At 38.6% G+C, this 20633-nt stretch overlaps 1 protein-coding gene across 1 annotated transcript in view; it reads left to right on the forward strand.

Annotated features, from left to right (window-relative positions):
- Positions 1–20633, forward strand: part of GRID2 (glutamate ionotropic receptor delta type subunit 2) — a 712823-nt gene that overhangs the window by 142131 nt on the left and 550059 nt on the right. Inside the window, exon 2 of the mRNA XM_067297081.1 lies at positions 4111–4266. Within this exon, the coding sequence (XP_067153182.1) occupies positions 4111–4266 (156 nt within the window). The remainder of the gene's footprint in view (positions 1–4110; positions 4267–20633) is intronic.

A 20633-nucleotide genomic window follows, 5' to 3' on the forward strand; every position in this document is an offset into this window, starting at 1 on the left:
AATGTGATAACAGTTGAGAAAATACGGCATAATTGGATTCAGACACTGGAACAAACTGGCAAAATATCAGTGGGGACAAAGAATTTTTGTGGAAGCAGCAGTTATTAGAACATCAGACAATTGCTTAAAAAGTTAGTGTGTTTTAAGGTTTACCTTTATCTTCCTTTTCTCTCCAAACATTCCCAGACATGTGAACTAGTAAATTTTTGGCCAATCTATATACAGCTTTTGTTGACGAGATGTGTGCGTGTGATGTTATGAGGTGAAAATCAAACTTACATGCTGCAATGTGAACTCTGAATCCAGTTTACAGTGGCATTTAATCTGTATGCTTCCTCTTCCTTTTGAAACAAGGTAGTTAATTTTGTGAGGCTAATACAGGGCACAGAGGTCCAAAAATGTCATGCTTTCATAGATAATAAGATTAAAATATTTGAAACCACTGCAGGCAGTGGACTTGCTCCTTTCTTAGTCAATAGAAACATGAACATTGGTTAAATCTCTTCACATTTCATCCTTGCAGTAATGACGCATTTCCGTCTGTTTTCTGGGTTGATTCTGGTAGACAGTGCAAGTGATTCTAGAAATAGCTGATGATATATAATTTTTAATAAGTATAGGTCAATATGACAAGTGATCTTTGATAAGTCTTTCTAATGATGTCATTGGTACTTAGTGAACTTATTGAACGTGCATATATTCATTTAAATTGATGGGTTTCTGGTGATATTGTTGAGTGAGAATGAGGTAGTTAAACACACAGAATTTTCTACTAAGCTACAGGACATTATTGATGTGCTGAGGGTTTTTAAAAAGCCAGTAGAGAATTACATTTGTGCTGTCCTCATCCAGATTCTGAAATAAAGCTGAAAGTAATGACATGCTAATAAAACAGGGGGGGAAAACTGGTGCGAAGCAGTTGCCGTGTCAGCATGTTGGCTGCCGATGCAATACCGGGAATACTCCTTGAGTATAGTTAGAAATGACACATTTAGTATGAGGCCTTTTTCAGCTGAGGTGGACTGTGGGGGTGGAAGGAAAACGAACAGCATCTAATTTCATATAATTGTGAACACTTTTCCCCCCTCCCTCCCCAATAGAACTGTTGTATCATTTTCTAGAGAGCGAGTGGCATATAGTATATGGAGGAATAATTTTGCTCCTTCTCTTAACCGCTCATGACTTTCTATAACAATTTTTCCTGTTGCTGAGAGAGAGTTCATTTTTGAAACAAGTCCAAATAAGTGTGAGGGTCATGCCAGCTCTCTCGTTTTGTAGCTATATGGGAGGAAATGAGAAAGTATGTAGCTCCCACTATAAGACTAGTTTTCAAGTGTGATACCCTTTGTTTGCTTGTTTGTTTGTCATGGATAAAGAAATAAGTTTGAAAGAATAAACTTCAAAACTTCAGTGTGATTGCAGTTCTCGGCAAGGAAAAAAATTAAAACCAATACGAAAGTAGTTTAGGATTGCATTTACAGCTAGCTGAAAAAACTCTGATAGACCCATTTTACATTGGAAAGTTCACCTGTGCCAACAAGAAGATGACTCCTAAAACAGGACTCCTAAAACAGGACTCCTAAAACACTTGGACCTAAAAACGTGCATGTAAGAATAGGAATAATTTCAGAATGATTCAGATACTTTTGAGTTTTCCAATTTTATTTAACAACTGAAAGAAAACAACATTTCAGAATCAATTAGGAAATAGTTTCCCTTCTCCTCGCTCTTCCACGTGGAATGCATAAGCTGCTGTGCACTGCCATCTCCTGAAAGGAACGGTGCCGTATGTATCAAAAGGCTTATTTGTGTAGCTAAATTAGGTACTCTAATGGATAGAGCCTTAACTTTTGAAAGAAGACAGTGTAACTCCTGCTAGGAAGCTGAGGCAGGAGCTGTGGTTGCAACTTTTTTGTAATTCATTTATACCTTTGTTTATTTTACCTGTGGAGATATTCCTGGACTAGAGCATGAGTGATGTCTCATTTTTGAAAGATGTCTCATTTAAAATGTCAGACACAGTATTGGTTAGAGAGGAAATTTGGAAATTTGTATCTGATATATGGAGCCCTAAATGAAACAAGGGGACAAAGCCAGGTTTAAGATGACATCTCCCGGTTGTAGAAAAAGAGCTATTCTCTGAGACATTGGCTAGGTTTCCTTTGTTTTGCTGTGCTGTTCTGCGACAGAGTCGTCTGCTGCGCTGTGAGCGCGTATGAAATGGGCGCACCTTCGCTTCCTTCCAGGTTTTTTACAGAATTACCCTAGAGCCTACTGTCATTATTTTCTGACGTCTTTTTTTTCCTTGATTTTAGCTTTGTTACTTACTTGCACTGTAAAATAGTTCCTTCAAGTATTTATTAACAATATTTGCTAGGCTATGTAGTTGTCATCAGTGTAGATGTGCCCCCAAAAAGCAAGCATGTGTATTTTTGGCTTGAAAAGAGCTGTTTTATGAGATTAAAAAGGGAAATATTTTTAAGGTATTCCACTGAAAAATGTCTTTTGTACCTTTAAATGCTCTCTGGATACAAGAATAGCCTTCTTCATGGAGAAGGCATAGTTTGTGGCATCTTGCATAACAAGTGTATTCTCAGCCATATGGGGCTTTGCTTTATGGAGTAAAATAAAACAAGGGAAATAGAAGCAAGGGAGAAAATGAATGTTTTCAACTGAGATTTGCACAGAGATGACAGGTGAATGAGGTGGAGAGGTAAAGAACAGCTGTTCCAGATGGCAGCAGCTTCGGGAGGGAAAACGCTCGAGTCAACGCGGTCAGGTTGTATGAAGAGATGACACTCATGTAGGATGAGTGGTGCTGGCAGGGAGATGAGTGTTGGAGGTCAGTGGAAAAAATATAAATAATGTATATGAAGTTTATTTCTCTTAAAGTAGATACCTATAAATGAATCTTTTTTCCTTTTTTTTCCCCTGCACTAATTGGTATTTAGCTTAAATGATCAGTGATCAGCATTTTTTACTATCTTTGGCTGCCTCACCACACATGCTGCCTTAGTTCAGTTTACTATTGACAACAGACGTTCAAGGATAAATAAACCTGAAAACTGCAGAAGTTTCATAATGGTTAAAATTAGTTTCCAAAATCTGTTTTTGAAGCATCCCTTCTGTCTGTTTAATCCGCTGACTGGAAAAGAAAGCTTTAAAGGTTCTTGAAAGTCTTCCTGGCCCTGATTTGAGGGTCTAACAATGTAGCATTCTTCATAACATTGTGATTTGAGCCTTAACACTTCATGCAAAAAAACAAATGTAAAATAACGGGAAATTAGTGATGCTAAAAGTACAGATTATAGTTTAAAGAAAGGGAAAAGCTAAAATCTTCGGGTTAGCCTTGGATTCCTTTTTCAGTGCACCTGAAGAATTGGCTGTGCAATCACTGAAAGTACCCGAGGAGCCTTTACTCTGCCAACTCCTCCTGAGTTTAATGGTTTCATGTTTACCATGCTCAGCTTGAATGTTTTGGGGGAAAGGCAGAGCAGTCGCTTTCTGTCAGATCTATAAAGTCAGAAAATTTTTTAATTAACTGATTAAACTTAGTTTACTAACTTCAGTAGTCAGATGTTTCGCTGGTGTTATCATTTTACAAATCTGATAGAAATTAGAACCAAAATAGTTTATACCAGCCACTGACCTGTCTCCTGATGGAGACTGTCAATTTTAACTCATTCTCCCAGTGTTGCTGCTGTTCTGTGCTTATCCTTACCTCGTTTGAACTTTGTATTTTTTAATTGCCTCTGGACAAGATGTTGAATAGATATCCTAGCCAGTTGTGGCCATTCAGTGTGTTAAATGGCACCTTTGCAAGGTAATTAGTTCTCATTTCTTGGCTGCATTTCAATACAGATAATTTGTTTTATGCCTACGCAGATTTCCCCAATGTTTCTAGTTGGAATTAGTGCTTCTCTTCACTTTCTGTCCTAAATTATTATGTAGAAATTCTGTATATTGTGGGTTGGCTTTCTGGGCTCTGTGTTGAGAGAACTGCTCTTCAGGAATGAGCAAGGGATGAGGTTATATCATAAAATGTGTGTTAAATTCTTATGGTTAATGCAGGGTGAAAGGTGCAACACGATTTTTGTTCTTTTTTCCCAGGGGCAATTTTTGATGAATCTGCCAAAAAAGATGAGGAAGTTTTTCGAATGGCAGTTGCTGATCTCAACCAGAATGATGAAATCTTACAGACAGAGAAAATCACATGTTCTGTGACCTTTGTGGATGGCAACAACCCATTTCAGGCAGTTCAAGAAGGTAGGACGTGTGAACTGATTTTCTGATATTATTTCTGCAGAGATATGCAAAGTACTAATAGTACTAACTAATAGCTTCCTACCTTTATAAAAAAATTGTGATTTGTGTTGGCTTCTTTTTACATAGAATATCAAAAATTGCATGAATTTATTTTTGGATTTGGGTGCTATGATTTGTGTTGCTCTAGTGACTTCAAGCAATAAACATAGTTTTCATCTGTTTCGTAAGTAAAGGCTCTTGAAAGAGCGGTGAGAAGACAGTTTGCCTACATCTTCCCTCTTTTGCTGGCTGTTTTGAGGCTATTGTCAAACAGATAGTCCTTACTTTACGACCTCTTAATACTACTTTTTGGTTTCATTTCACACAAATACCAGTGCTTACTTAGTTGGAAAACATAGGTTGCTGTGGATAATCTTTTCAGCACATACACCTGAAAAAATTACCAATTTTATAGCAGGGCTTAGAGATAACCTGGTGACTCAGCAAGCTACCTTTGTCCAGTACGATTTTGTACTCACTCCATCCTTTGTCGTTTCTCAGTTACTGCACAAGAGATGAGTATGTTGGTGTGAGCTCATGTGTTAGCAGTCAGATGATAACACGACTCAATTTTTGAAATCCTTCTGAGATGGATTAGTAAGCCGCTGGTGTGACTAAACAGTTGTCTGGAAAGACAGCTATATGAAGTATTTGGAAGTAGAGATTTGTATTTGTTTCCTAAACATTTGTAGTTCTTCTGTTGTTCTAGCACAGTGACTTCATTCTGAGATGTAGAACATGTGCTCATTATAGGCATGTTATTAAATTATTTTGTTTATAAGAAACAGTATTATCTGCTGACTTTCTATATCCTTATTGGCTACGCTACATTCACACTTGAGGTAAATAGATCTTGAAAGATGAGGAAACTAACTTGCAAATGTTTGCTCTGATACTTGTGAATCAAAGGTAAATAGCTCTTTGGCTTTGATGGACTATTGACAAGGTAGTGCTAATAAAAATGTAATTAATGTTTATATGATAATTTTTTGTCAGTGGCATCCTTAATTTTGGAAATTTAGGAATTCTTGATTTTGTTAAATTTCACAATTTGTATATGCTTTTTGCACTGTTAATATTTAGGGGTTTTCTTCAATCCATCCAGGATGGATAACACTGCGTGATGCTGACTTTTCTGTGATTAACACTGACACTTAAGCATAAATTGCTTTTATCATAGTGTTAGAGCAGTAACAAATTATTTCACAGAACTACCTTTTAAGCACTGTGTTAGTTCAGCAACTTATTTATTTATTTATTAGTTAGAGAAAGTAGAAGTGTCTAGTGAAGTAGAACATGCCAAAGGAATTAATGACTCCATAATTCAATACTGAATTAATCACTTTTTGCAAACAGATACGGTTGTCATTTTTTGAAAATATCTTAATACAGGCTTTATTTGAAATGTGAATGGAGTAGATTTGACATGTTTTATTACTACATGTCAGGGGGAAAGGTTCTCTTGTGATACTGATGAACCCAAGAAAATATTTGCTAGCTGTTTCCTGTAGATGCATGGTTGAATACAACTACATAGTGGGCAAAGCCTCATACACGCTGTCCGTTAAGTGCCCTGGGTTTTGTTTGCCATAATTTGACTGAAGGACAAAGGTCTCATCTTTTGCTTCTGTATCTCCGCGAAATTCTTCTCATCGGCCTGTTTTTCACAGTTGATATGTTTCCCTTGAATTTGTTTTAACTAAATCCATAAGTTGCGCTTCAATATTTCTTTTACTTTGCACCAGGTCCCTCCCTCTTTCCCTTCCTCCCCATCCTTTGTCGCTTGCCCCTGTTCCTGACTGGTTTTCTTAAACGTGCTGTCTCCGGAGAAGAGGACCTCTCTAACTGTGGCCACATCCTTCACAGCTTCTCCCTTTAAAGAAAAAAAGAGTGAGACCTTGTATAAATAAGAGTACACTGAGCCAAAAAGTACTATCCTAAACACGAAAATAATCATACCAAATAGTCAGGCTATATCTGTATCCAGTTTGTAAAAGAAATACTAGAACCAGGCAAAATTTGGTATCAAATGTGCGTGAGATTCAGTACGCCTGAATGTGCCATTTCCGTGCTAGTGCGGCCCTTTTCTGGAAGCGTAACAGCACTGATGAGAGACCGAGGTACCACGGCCTCTCCTATCAAACAGGCTCCAAGGTACAAAAATTATGCTATGATAAACTGCCTGAAGCTTGCTTTGTTTTATTTCATGATGAATGTTTTTTGTGGTTTTGATTTCTTTTCAGGTGTCTTATAAAAAACATAAATAGCCTTTAAAAAAAAAACTTTTAATATTTAAATGTTCATTTATAGTTAGACCCAGAACGATAATTTAAAATTGGTCTACATTTGTCCAAAATATGCCCCTTTTAATGAATACTGAAATTTTTTAAAAGCTTGTGTCAGATTTTGAAGTTCAAAAATCATGAAGCCATGAGCAAAGATCTGATAAAACAAGACATTGCCACAGAGGCAAATTTACAGATGTGTTTTCCATAACGATCCGCTAATGAGCAGCATATTTTATTTCTACCTTTAATTCATTTTATTAGCAAAACTATAGCATGTAGCTCCTGAACAATGTACACATGAGCACTCAGATACTTTATATTGATTTTTCTATGCAAGATAATTAATTTCCGAGGATCGACTGCTGTACTGTACTAAATGTTCTTCCCTCTGAAATCTGTTTTTATAAATTATTATGGTGCCCTGAAATGTCTTCCATTTGTACCTTAGGGCATCTCATTAACAGGTCTGATTGGAGCTACGAAGCGGTTCTGCAAAGCTGAGTGGTTTCATCCCCGAAGAGCTGTGAATGGTGTGCCCCGTAATGCCCCTGGAAGCGCCCCCGGGGACAATTTATAGGCATGTTACAGAGCGCGGAAATAGGAGATGAAATTGATTTTATTTAAGTTCGGGAGGATTTTCTCCCCTTCAGCGTGCGCTCTGTCCTGGAAGACCGGCAGCGAGAGCGGCGCCTGATGTTGTGCGGCACGGCTCGCTGTTGCAGGCGGCGTTTTGGGGCTGCGTCGCCACCGGCCGGGCCGGCGAGGCCGGGCGCTGCGCAGGGAGGGCGAGCGGGGCGCCGGGGGCGGCAGCGGGCGAGCGCGCGGCGCGGCTGGGGTGATGCCTGCCCTTTACTCGGGCTCTCGAAGCGTTTGTGTGAGTGAGAGAGGAAGAACATCGCCCCTGACCGTTTTGGCTGCGTCAAACTCGGGTGCTGCTACGGGAAGCAGGGACTTCTTTCTGTGCGTGGGCAATGCTGGAAATACGCATCTTCAGTTTTCTTGGGGTAGTAAGTCCAAATTTTAAGCACTGTGAAACAGTGAATTAGGATGCCACATTCACATTAGTGCTCATAATAGTATCTATATTACGACAATATAAACTTCACTTCCTTTCTTGTGAGACTTTAGGTTAGAGGTTATTTAAATACCTGCGTGTGGCACAGGCCTTCAAAAGGTTTTGAGTTCTACAATATACTTGAACCATAATTGTTTTTGAAGAGAGACATGTTTCTGTAATTTTTTTTTAATGGGCTGGATTGTATTTCTTTTTTCCTTTGGGAAATTTGATCAAAATAAATGCATCACCTCACTCTGGTTTGCCAGGAAATCACTGCTTTCTCTTATCCTTCTCTTTCTTTTATTATTCTTGTGCTTGCTTTTATACACTAATAATTAAAGCCTCAGTGTTATGATTCTAGGCCTGCTATTCCTGCACAACCTTAATCTGTCATTAATAATATTATATGGTTGCTGAACGGCTAATGTGAAATATGCAGTAGCATGTGTGTTTTTGTGGGATTCCCAGCTGAGTTACCTTGGTGGACAAACCACTAAATATGTTTCAATCCACCACTCATGATTCTCTAAACCACCCTCGTCTTCTAAATATTTTCCACAGAGTCATATTCTTGCAATACCGTTTTACTCATATGTAGGGAAAGCATTTTTGAATGATGGAGATGTTATTGTCCTCCATAATTCCTATCCCAAACCTCAGAGCAGGCAAGGGGAGGGAGGGAGGGAAGCGAGGTTTAGATAACTTAAACTGGAGGAAAAATTTTAGCTCCTGCTGATCTGCCTCCGTGGGCAGCACAGTCTCTGGAACCCCCAGGCTGCCATTTCCACCTGCACACGAAGAGTTATGGAGCAAACCCTGCAGGTCTTCACAGTGCTCAAGGTATCCGTAACATCTGGAGAGCTGCCGGATCGTCAGAGCTCGGCAGGACCCATGGCCAGTCATGCATGCAGACTCCTCAGAGATTGTTGCCATTGTTTTAAACCCCATGTCGAACATTTTATTTTTATTTGCTGCTGTTATTTTTTATCCTACTCTTTTTCTCCCCCCCTTTTTTTTGACATCATGTTTTACATGTCTGAAATAATATCTCTTGAGTAATCCAGTGTTTTCTTCCGTAGGCTACCTAACGCACATCACAAGCAGGTTTGCTCGATGCTGTTTGAAGTCCCCTTTGTTCGACAAGTTGCGCTATCGGAATCCTGTGCATGTGGGGTTTGTTTTTATTTTTTTAAAGCAACCTTTTTGTCATTCAGGTTAGTCACCGGGGAATGCTTACAGACACCAACTCAAGCCTTGGTAATGGCTTTTGAAAGTTGGTTGTGATCAGTGAGGTAAATAAGGCAGTGAGTCATAACTAAATGCGATTCAGCTGTAGAGTAACAGAGGTTTGTAGGGCAGCAATATGTATGAAGGTCACATCCAGGATTTTATTCAAGCAAAGTTTTATGGTCAGAAATTATGGCCTGATGGATACATCCGCTTTGGCCTTTGGGGCTAGATGAATGTGATAGGATTGTTCTTTCCTGTTTCTGATTGCTGTAGAAACCTGTTTAAATCCACAGATTTCATGGACTGCTAAACTTTCTGTCACTTTCTGTCACTTATTTCTTCAAATTTCTCAGCTTTCTTGGTGCTATTTATTAACCAGTACATGTTCGGTTTGAGATTAAGCCTCTACAGGATTGCACTTCTTCACTGCCCTTCCGTTTCATTCCTGGTTTGCTTTCTTATTTCCCAATAAAATGGATTTTGATATGAAATGATATTGCTAATAATACTGAGGGGGGAAAAATGCACTTTCAACTAGGATTTGAACTAGAGAAAGTTTGGGGGGAGGAGGAGTAGAAGCATTTCAATAGTAATAGAAGATTTTTTTGCAAAATCAGAAACTACTGGAAAAGTTTGCAGTAGCAGGGGACCTTTGTCTGCACTTCAGGACTTCAGAAAATACAAAAACAAAAATCTTTTGAATTACCAGTTCTCTGTGTGTTCATGTAATATATCAGCAGTGGTGGCATTTTGCCCTGTTCCCAAAGTGTTGGATGGGAACCACGGTACTTTTACGCAGTGTTTGTTCTTGTTTCAGTCCTGCTAACCCCAAATAATCAGTCACATCTCTGATTTGCATAAATATGATGTCATGGGACTCCAAGTGTTGGCAGCTTAAGAAAAAACAGATTTTACGACGCTTGTGATAAAATGGTGACAGTTGGGAAGACAGCGGTTACATGGGAGAAGATCAGGGAGAAGGGAAGAGTGAGCATTAACTGAACTAGAAAAGGGTGTGTAAAAAAGGTTGAGTTTAGCAGGAGCAACATGCATATTTAACACATTTTTCAGCAAGAGCTTCAAAGCTATTGTGACCTTCATTCGCCTGCAAGTAATTTACCGAGAGTATACTGCAAACTGTAAAAGTGGATCAGATTTATTTTAAATAAGGCTTCCTACTACTTCAGCAGTTATAGTAGTAATTCCAAGACCTCCGCAACTCTCAAGTTTTTGAATTTTGGGCTCCAGTGTTTTCTAGTTCCTAATTCTATCTGTAGTTATTTTTTTCTTCCAATTGCAGTACAAGTTTCCAGTTTGTAAGTAATCTCTGGCAGCTTTAAGCTGCACTAGACGTCAAGGTACTTGAAGATAAAAATCAATCCTTTATCTTCAGCTTAAAAAAAACCCAAAACACACACAAATTAAAAAAAAATCACCCTGTCCATCAAGAATGGATTTGCCCAGACTGGTGTATGCAATGTAAAAAACACGATGACAGGAAAAGAGGCAGAAACCTCAATAGTCCTTAGCATTCACAGGGGGCAAATCTAAAAAGTTTAAAGGGCAACTCCTGGTGCAGTTGAAGAGCACGGGCGGAAGCGTGCTTTCCGAATAGCTGGCCAGAAGGAAGTGCGGGCTTGGGACAGTGCCCGTCAGGGCAAAATCCTGGCGTCTGCCGCTGCTGCTACGCGTGCGGTCTCGCAGAACGCGTGGTTTGTGGCTGCTGCGTGTCTTTGTCGCGGTTTAAGGACAGAATATTAGCGTTTCCATGGAAACCCCTTTCTTCAGGTGACCAGGAAACCCAGTAGCATCCCAGCTTTATATTTTGCCACACCACAGCATTCAGGTGTGATTATATGGCTAGCGGTATTTATGTGGGACCACACATCAAAACAAGGGCTAGTGTTAAAGAACTTCTCTTACCTACTACACTACGTTTTTGCAGTCTTTTTTCCCTTCTGCTTGCTCATGACTTTGAAATGGCAAGAGAGATTTTCTTAAAGCAAATGTTCCCAGTTGACAAAGCTCAACATTAGTTTTTATGACAATTTTTGAAATTTTTATCACCGGGCTTCCGCTTTCAAATGAAGGATAGCGATTCTAGTAGGCCTTAAAGCACCTCCTTTAGGACTTTTGCTTAAAAAGCACGTGACTGTCAAGCAGGCTATTACTCTTTACCTCTTTTAAAAAGGTGAATCTAATAAAGAACTGGGTAGATAACAGGACAAGTGTGATGTTCTTTGGTGCTGGAGTGCAAAGTGAATTTTCCCATCTTAAAAATCACATGTTATCATAGGAGCTAGATAGGCTGGTATTCTGCACTACTCGCACTTTAAATCCAGACTGGATCATTTCTGAATTTGTGATATGCATATTTGCACTTGAACTTCACAAGAGTTCACAAGATATGTTTTCATATATTTAATACAGTGTTTCAGTCTTCTGTGTTAATGTACTCTGACACACGGGTAGCAGTTTACTTTTAAGAGCGCTATACAAATTGCGATGTGATTAAATAGTATCAGTACTACATTGAAATGTTTAAAGCCACCATGCCTGAAGGCTTTTGGGGTATTTTAACAAACAGAAGTACAGAGACTAAGCAAATGAGAGATGCTTGATCCTCCCAGATGCCAATTATTTAGCTAGCACCCTAGGCAATTAGTCCCCCAAAGTAATCGCCTAAATAAGTATTGGAGACCCTAGCCAGATTTTCCTCCCCGTCTTTTCATGAAACACTGTCCACCAAGATCACTACAGCAGTCAGTCATCGCTGGTCAGCCAGAAACGGATGCTCAGAGACAGGCCTCACAGCATGCAGGTTTGCAGCACGGGGTGGCACCTACAAAGCAATTAACTGCTGCCTTCAGTCGTTCTCTGCTGTATGGAGGTAATCGCCCAAGTTCTTACATAAAACAATGGTAATTGTAATTTGGGATTTTGCTTTTGCTTTTTCGGATTAAGCTCTCTTAATTTAAGAAAAAGTCATTAAATCTTCATTACAGCTGTCAGTTTAGATACAAATATGTATCTAACCGCATACTGATATGTATTTGATGCGTACATCTATATCTGTGTTTGCCTAAAAGTCAATGTAAGATATACTTGTTTAATTACTTTCAGACTCCACTTTGAGCCTTCTTCCTTCCCTTCTTAAATATCTTTTGTTTCATTTAAATGTTTCTTTTTTCTGCTGTAGTCTGTTAGCTTTTTGGGCATGGTATGTGTTCTTAGTACGCTGCTCTGTATTTGAGGCCTTTAGGTATTTATGTGATGCAAATAATAATCTTAAACGTAATCCTCTTTATATATGCATATAATCAGAGACAAAGTGTACTTTATGGAGGGCAGTAGTGTTTTAAAGCCTAATTCTGATAATGAGGAAATGAGCCATGACACTCTGGAGGTGAAATCTGAAGTGAATTATGAAGGTCATTCCCTTAGATGTGGAAATTAATTACATTTTAGCCAGGTTCACTGTTACTCAGTCCCTTTATATTGTACACTACCAAGTAATTTTGACTAAATATCAATTTATGAAAAATTATCTGAGCGAAAGAGAGCAGTTACAAGGACAGATTTGGAAACTAGGCAGTGTTTTATTAAAACACTAATCATATCAGAAAACCATAACCTTTCACGCTATCTTTCTGAAAGGGTGTCTGCTATAGAATTTTAATGTTCATTCTAGTCCTTATGTCGGTGTAACTTTAGCCTTTGTGATTACTGGCCCTGTTGAATTTTTTTTTTCCTCTTTAGAATACAATCTTCTGCAATTTTTCATTTAGTAGTATAAAATAGTATTGAGATGAGCTAAGCCGTTTGGTGTGGAAGAGATGCAACAAGTAGTTTTGATGCTAATGAGAAAACTTCCTTGTGCACTATTTTTTCTGAGCCTAGAATAAACACAAAAGTCCTGCAGAACGTCTCACGTACTGGTGACACATGAACAAATTTGCTTCTGGGGGTGTGGGGGGGTATCTTTATGTAGTGATTTAAAGCACTGGCATGTGGGACGTCGTGTTGAAATTAAGCACCTGCTTAAAGGTTTTCTTGATCAGGGATTAACTTAAGCAATCCCAAATCAGGGACTTTGTTTCCTTTGGCAGCTGGTATTTATTATTTTGTTTACTGTAAGGGAACTCCTGGAATGGTTTCTTGAGAAGCTTGTAGATCTTAGCAGCACTGTCACGTCCCGCATCTCTGGTTGCCTGGATGGCCGCTACAGGCGGCTGCAGCTCCTCTGTGGTTGCTCAAAGCACAAAAAGCTGCTGCAGATCACAGCTGTGCTCTGTGATACCAGGAAAAAAGTTGGAAATGGGAACAAATCTTCCTGAGCGCCAGTCCTTAAAATGCAATTAAATAAGCAAAAGCCCAGAGAGGTTTTGCTTCTGACACTGTGTCTCATGACAAGAAAGTTGTGATACACTGGGCACAGTCACGAGTACCAGAGCGCGCAGTCAGAAATTGCAGTTTCATGTTGCAGGTAAACAGTGTGCTTTCTTTTCTGAAATTGTTATCCTTTTATCAGATGAATACAGAGTTGTGGCTCACTGACAAGCCAGGAGGGGAGAGGAGCGTCCGCGGGGGCTGCAGGGGGGCCGCTAGCACCGGGAGGGGAAAGCACACCCTTGTTAACTGGGCAGCTACCCTAAGAGAGACTTCATTTCTCGAACAGGGAAGCAGAATGTTTGGAGAAGATTAAATCCATTCAGACTACAAAAAGGAGTGTATATAAAAAAAAAAAAAAAGAAAAAAAAGCCTAGCTATAAAAGCTAACATGCTCTCTAAGAGGTGCAATCTGAAGTGTGAGGTGATGCAGAAGAATAGATCTTTTGAAAAAGTCTCAATAGTTTTACTAACTGAAAACATATGGAATGCGAATTGCCTCTTGAAGTCTTTGCTAATCCTAAATCTCTGATAAAAGGAAGGGAAAGGAGGTAAATGGGTATAGACGAGGGATGAAGACAATTTCCACTTGGTTCTTTTCTTGCCTTTCCAATATTTTCTAACTCTTTCTTACCTATTTTTCATATCATCTTCTTTGGTCTTGATGGACCAAATGTTGAGCCAAAATCGGACTCTTTTGTGCGCTTGGATTGTGGAGTTCAGTGCATCTGCGGGTAGAAACTGCTGCCTGTGGTGAGAGAGGGAGAGAGTCTGGAGATACCTGTGCCGCATAAGAGCAAAATAATGTCTTGCCTAACTTGGTGAGTTAGAGCAGCACAATGACCTTCTTTTAGAAGAGCAGTAATTGAGTGTAAAAAGAAACCTCTGAAATCCTTAACTTAAGAAAATGCTTTTAAGTTCTTTGCTAAGTCATTTTCTTTGCAGTGTTACTTCATGAGGGACTTTAAAAGATGTACTGCTCTCCCTTACCTTTTTTGTGAAGAACACGTAACTATTTAGAAGAGCATTTGCAGTAAACAAGACTTTTCTTTGTAGTCCCTGCCATTCTCAGGAGACGGACCGTAACAACAACTTCCTTCCTAATAGGCAAATTGTATCTTTAGAAATGGCATGACAGTATTATGCTGATAGTTCACACAATTCTGTGGTAGGCTGGAACCAGCAAGAAAGACAAGGTGTTAAGATGCTTGTTTTTAGCAAGTGCTGTAATGCTAAGACTTGGGGGAGGCTGAACAGAACTACTTCCAAAGCTCAAATCCCTTTTTAAAGGAAATGAGAATGTACACGTTAAATGTATTTAATCATACTGAGATTTATCTCAGGAATTACTGACTCTGACTTTTGTATCAAGTGTCTAAACTAGGTTGAAACAGGTAATAAATCTTAAGTTCGCATACATTTCTCCTCTACCTTTAGGTGATTTCCTGCTTTTCAATCAGTCAATTCATAAGCAATCTAACTAACTTTATAGAAAAGTTAGAAGCTGCTACGAGTCAGCAGGTGCTGTTTTCTTACCTGAAACTGAAGAAGTAATTCATTTTAGAACATAAAAAAAATTTGAGTTCAAAGTCATCTTTGGATAAGCAATTGCACATTTGATTTGCTGATGAAAAGTGGACTTTTGAGTAGTTTTTCTTTATGTGAATGTCTCCTGTTTTGCTAAACTGTACCATCTTGCTCCAGAAACAAGGAAACAAGTTCTAGAGAACTCCTTGAACTTTCTTTTAAGGGGTGACCATAATATATCCAGTACTTTTCCCTGACCCAATTTATTCTTGTTGGTTATTTCTGGATGGTTATTGGTTATTTTTGACAGTGTTTGTTTCATCTGGCCAATTTTTATAACATGAACGTGCAATAATCTAAAACTAAAGTGTGCAGATTTCAAGTGCATTACAAAAGAGTCAAAATTCCAGACTCTAAATTACGTCTGAAAATCAGCATGATTACTCATGCGGGAGAAGCACCAGGTTCAGTGAATCTTCCTAAAAACTTCAGTGAGATCAGTTGTTCAACAGAGTACCTCTGACAGTAGTATGCTGGAGAATATTACATGTAAAGTACCCATGGATTCAATGCTATGTCTGTCATAATGATTTTATTAAAAGTCAATGCTGAAAATAATAGAAACAGAGTACATTTTCAATTTTTTGTAGTGTTTTGTGAGTTGTGCAGTGTTTGTTTGCTGCGTGAGATCTTGGTAGGAGCCATTCTTGAGAAGAATTTATTCAAGATTAGTTTCAGACTCTTGCTGATCTTCAGAAAGCAAAGAAGTATTCAATCTTAGTATAAATAGCACATTGGTTTGTCTTGAACATTTTACTATTTATTGTAGTAAATTGGCCTGGTTTACTTTCTCAGAGCTCTTAGTGAGGAATACACAAAACTGTCTTCTGAAATAGGGGAAATTTGAAAAAGGTCTGTCAAGAGCAAATGGAATTAATGTAGCAAATAGGATAGACTGCAGCTGATAACGTATTTTTTCAGAGAAGATTTCTTCCTCACAACCTGACAAGCTGAACTGTGCCATTGATCTGTAGGAAAATAGTGAGGGAGGCTGTAAGGAGAAAAATGTGAAAGTAGCATTTAAAGACCTGTTAGTGCCTTTCCACACATGCTTAATATCATGCTTGTTTGAGTGCAGTGATGTTAGCGCTGGAGACTGTGATACAATATCCGAAGGGCAAATGCAAAAAGTTCAAGGTGGCTTTTTTAATACTTTTTGGAAGATGCAGCGGTGGAATAAACAAAAGTGTAGGTGTTTATTGACTGTAGCGCAATAAAAATGGCTTTAAGCCATTCTTCCCTGCAACATCCTCAGATTTTGAATATTAATGGTGATATGGAGCCACTTGGCAAGCAGTGCAGGATTGTTTGCAAGAATCCTACTGCATCTATAAAAAGGCCTTGTGAATTTTTGTGTGATAAACATTGCAGCTGGAAGCAAGAGTTTTTGAATGCAGTTTTTGGTGATGAGATACCTGTATCACAGGAGATCTTTGCTTGCTGCTCAGCTGCAAAATTACAGAATGAGTTAAAATACTCCTTTCTCGGAAATTATCACTTTCTCCAGCTTTGTAAATTGTTCCTTTCCTTAATGTGAATTACGCTAGCCATTTTGACTTCAAAAAATCATCAGATCACTTATCAAAGGTGTGCAAGTCTTTACACATATATTACTATTAAGATTTTGCAGAGTTGGAGAGCTTTAGGAAGTGCGTATGTTATTGGTGCGTGCATGTATCCTGGGACTTCTGACTTACCTTAGGAAAGGAGTTAACTGACTTTTGATTAAGTCAAAGGAGTTTAGTGTAATAGATATTTCCTTTCTGTAGAGCTATAGTCTATACAGAGCATAGAACAGCTAGAGAAATCCTGGTGATGCCGTGTACGGGAACTCTCTGCTGCTTCTTTCTGTCTTCGTTTGTGGAACAGGAAGAAGAAAGGGTCAGAGTCTCTGACAGTCTCACTTGCAATATGCACAAAAACACCTGAAAGCAAAATTAACGACATTTATTTTAATTGTAAATATTTATCAAACAAGATTAAATTACATAATTCCAATATCTGGAATGCATATGCATACCTAGTTCTTTTGAAACAGATAATAAAGCAAATCTTTATAAAAATATGAAACATGCCTACTTGTCATGAGTTGAATAATTTAAGTCTAATAGGGTTGACCGACCCAAGACCTCTTTTTCCTCTCAGTTTCTCCTGGGGAATCTCAAATTCTGTTAACAGAGACAAAAAGCTGTCTTCCATGGGGTTGTTTATATCATTTTAACTGTGTTTAGATCACAGAAATGGAGGACTTGAGCGTAATTCCCTAGCTCTCCCTTTCAAAATAGGAATTGAATAGAAACTGATGCTTGCAACTTCTGTTGGAACTGCAGAAAGCCTGAACAATAACATTGCAAGAAGGAGAAAGGCTTGCGTTTTTCAGCTAATATATGGAATTTGAGGATGTTGTTTCAAATCAATCATCTGTATAAACTCTTGATATTTGTACATGGTAATGCATTAACAGAAAATTAAATACTACCATTATAGAAAAAAAAAGAATAGTTTTGGATAGATATGTGTGGGGGTACATACAGGATATTAACTTGTGGTAAAATTCATATAGTTACCAAGGCTACAAGAATGTACATGATGTCATCTTAAAATGCTTCAATAATCTTTTCCTTTAAACCTATCATTGTAACAACAACTTGGAAATAGAGATTTCCTAAAGCTTTACCTGGCATAAAAATTACTTGGCAGAAGTGTCTGTCATGCAGAGTCATTACATCTGGCAGATGGAATATATATCTAGATAGAATATATTGCAGTTTTGGAGATCCCAGACTTTTTGGAAAGGCAAAGTATGATTCACAGATTGTATATTACTCCTATAATGAAAGTAAACTTTGAAATGTTTGCTTATTTTTGGTAGCTTGTCTGTCAACTCTGCTAGAGCTCATTCAAAGTCTGCAGTCTGATTATTTCTTAAATTTATTCAGTATTTCTATTATTCATATCAATACAACTTAATAGTAAGGTTTTATATCTGGCCTGTCACTATAGAATTGAATAGAGCATAATTATGTAAGTGCAAATTTAGATGTCTGTTTTAGGAGCTTTACCTTTGCTATTTCCTCCCTGCCACTTTTGACATGCCTCGTGAAGCGACTGAACCAACTTTTGCCTTTCCCTGTAGCGTGTACTAGATTTCAGTAGATTTGGAAAGTGCACATATTGCTTGGCTAGGTTCCCTATTGCAGGCATCCTCATTACAGATTTGCAGGGCTGGAGTCATATGGACTAGTAGAAAGAGCTCTACAGTGGGCCAATAGTGGGATGAAGGTTACTTTCTACACAGAGAAGCTCATTTGTGTTAAGGTCGGACATGAATTAGAAGAGCAATAACTGTTTCTGATCCGATCTCTTTGTGGTCTCTTCTGGTCTGATGTGAATATCAACTAAGAATGTCCATGAAGGTATTTAATTAAGAACAGCTATTTTGGAACAAGGCTCCATGTAGTTAGAATCAAAGATCCTCATATTTCAGAGCATCTGAGACAAAGGTTTACCATAATGTGTTCTTGATGCACTGCCAAATGCTTAGCTTACTTCAAGGGGAAAAAGAATATTGGTGATTTTCTAGCCTGGTGATGGCAAAAGAGTAACATTTGCCTCAGAAAGGAAGGGGGAAATATTACTGGTGAGCTGTGAATAAAGAAAGGGATACCTGAGTACTGCCGGTTCATTGATGCCTAGGAGGTGCTAGAGAGCTACTCCTGAATAACAACTAGTCAACAGCAGCCACAGATGACATTGGTTTTTACCCAAGACATAAATCCTCTCTGGCAAGAATAGTCAACATCTCTGTCCTTCTGCAAAAGGGAGGAATGAAACAGAAGAAAAATCTCACTTTGTAACTTTGCCTGTGCCCACATGTGTCGCATAAGAATCTCACAAAATTTTTTTTAAGTAATGTTTTTAATTCGATATTAATACGTATTTCTGTTAAAAACCCCAGATAACTTTTTGTTAACTGCTCCTTTTCTGGTATCATAAACATTATGAGAGTAGTACTTGCGAATAACATAAAAATGACTTTCCATTCAGGTTTTGAGGTTAAAAAAACCCTCACTCTGCTTTAGGATACCTTTCTTCTGACTTTTTTGCTGCTTAACATTCTTCTGTGTGTAAACACCTGGTTTGGTTTTGACAAGAAGGAAGAAGAGGGTGAGGGGGGAGCAGAAGAAAATTTCTTAGGGCTCCTGGAAGTCAACTTTTCTTATTTTTTGTTTGCAGTGTTTTTTAGCTCCCTAGTTACAGAGCATGAAGTTTTACACAACATTTAGTTTTCTGTAAAATTATATGATATATCGTACACAGGATACTTAAATAAGGTTTTATTAAGGATGAACTGTCTAAAGATCTAGCTAGGAGCTGCTCTGGGGAGAGTTGCCACTCATGAAGATTTGCCTGTCCAGGTCAATAGCAATTTATACACTGCCTAATTTGGAAGTTTAGACTCTAAAATATATTTCTCTACAAGTGTCCCTGCACTGTGTCTCAGCTTCATGCAAGTATCAGATAGATTTGCACTGATTATAAACTATCCTCTAATTCTGTATCAGCTTTATAGTTTTTCATTATTCTGTCAGTGATTGATACCACAGTGAGAGGCCTATAGTTATGGGGTCAGCCTCCTTCACTGTTGGAATATTATTATTCTTAGTGTTGTAGAGTGTCTTCACTCTCACATTTGTTAAAATATTAGTATTGGCATATTAGCAATTATTTCCTCAGCTAACTCTTAGGATTCTTGGATTATGGATACCTGGGCTTACTGATTTGAAAGCCTTTCTTCTTAATGAAGGAGATTGTTTCCAGAAAATAAACAGATACTGCCAATATGTCTATTTTTTGTGCGGCCTGCTGTCTGCAGCCTCTTTGGGGCGGTGTGCAGCCAGTGGCCCAGCCTTCCTCTCTGGTCACCGCAGCGAGATTCAGTCCGTTTGAAGGGCTGGCCGCGCTCTGCGATGACCGTCAGGCCGCACTAACGTCATGCAGACATCCGAGAGGAAAGCCATTCCCCAAACTGAGCTAATATCGCTTGCCACTGTCAAGCTTCGGAGGCTCCCAGGACTGCACCCGAGCACCATGTGTGTTGCTGGAGGTGGAGGAATGCAGGGATGGGACCACAGCAGCAAGAATTTGACACCCTGAGCTTCATGAACACATTGCATTCCCTTTGCCTGCTCTCTGCAGTGTCACGGTCTGCTCGTTTTCAATAGCTGTGCAAACAAATTAAATCTGTATGTTCCGGCTAAAACTCTGAATGTGGGATAGACGAGCCCAAGTTTATTGCCTGATTCACTTTTTGCTCCTTGCTCTACATTGTTGTAAGAGGGCAAAAGAGCTTCATGTTTTATTCAGTTAATATAATATATATTTAATTTGCATTTTTAATGTTTTCCAAGGTGAAGAATAACAATGTCAGCAGTGCCGAATGTGGTAATTTAATTGGTTGTAGGGCAATCCTAAGATTCTCCAAAATAGCTTCCTCGTGAAATCTTGCAGGGCCTTAAACAAGAATCCGAGTCAAAAGCTCACCTTTAATAAAGTGCCATGCTGTTACCCCATGAATTAGCAGGGAGTTACAGCTGTGAAGCTGCCTCAATGTTGCCTCTTTGGTCATTGCTTTTCAAATGTTTGTGGGAGGAGAAACAAAATTTTAAATGTGTGAATAGAGACTACCAAGGCCTACAGAAATTGCTGAGTGCTTCCTTTAATTTCTCTGTCACTGGAAATTTTTAATGTTAGTATTGTTAACTCTTTGTACACTT

The sequence above is a fragment of the Apteryx mantelli genome, chromosome 5, assembly GCF_036417845.1.
Source record: "Apteryx mantelli isolate bAptMan1 chromosome 5, bAptMan1.hap1, whole genome shotgun sequence".
Taxonomy (NCBI): domain Eukaryota; kingdom Metazoa; phylum Chordata; class Aves; order Apterygiformes; family Apterygidae; genus Apteryx; species Apteryx mantelli.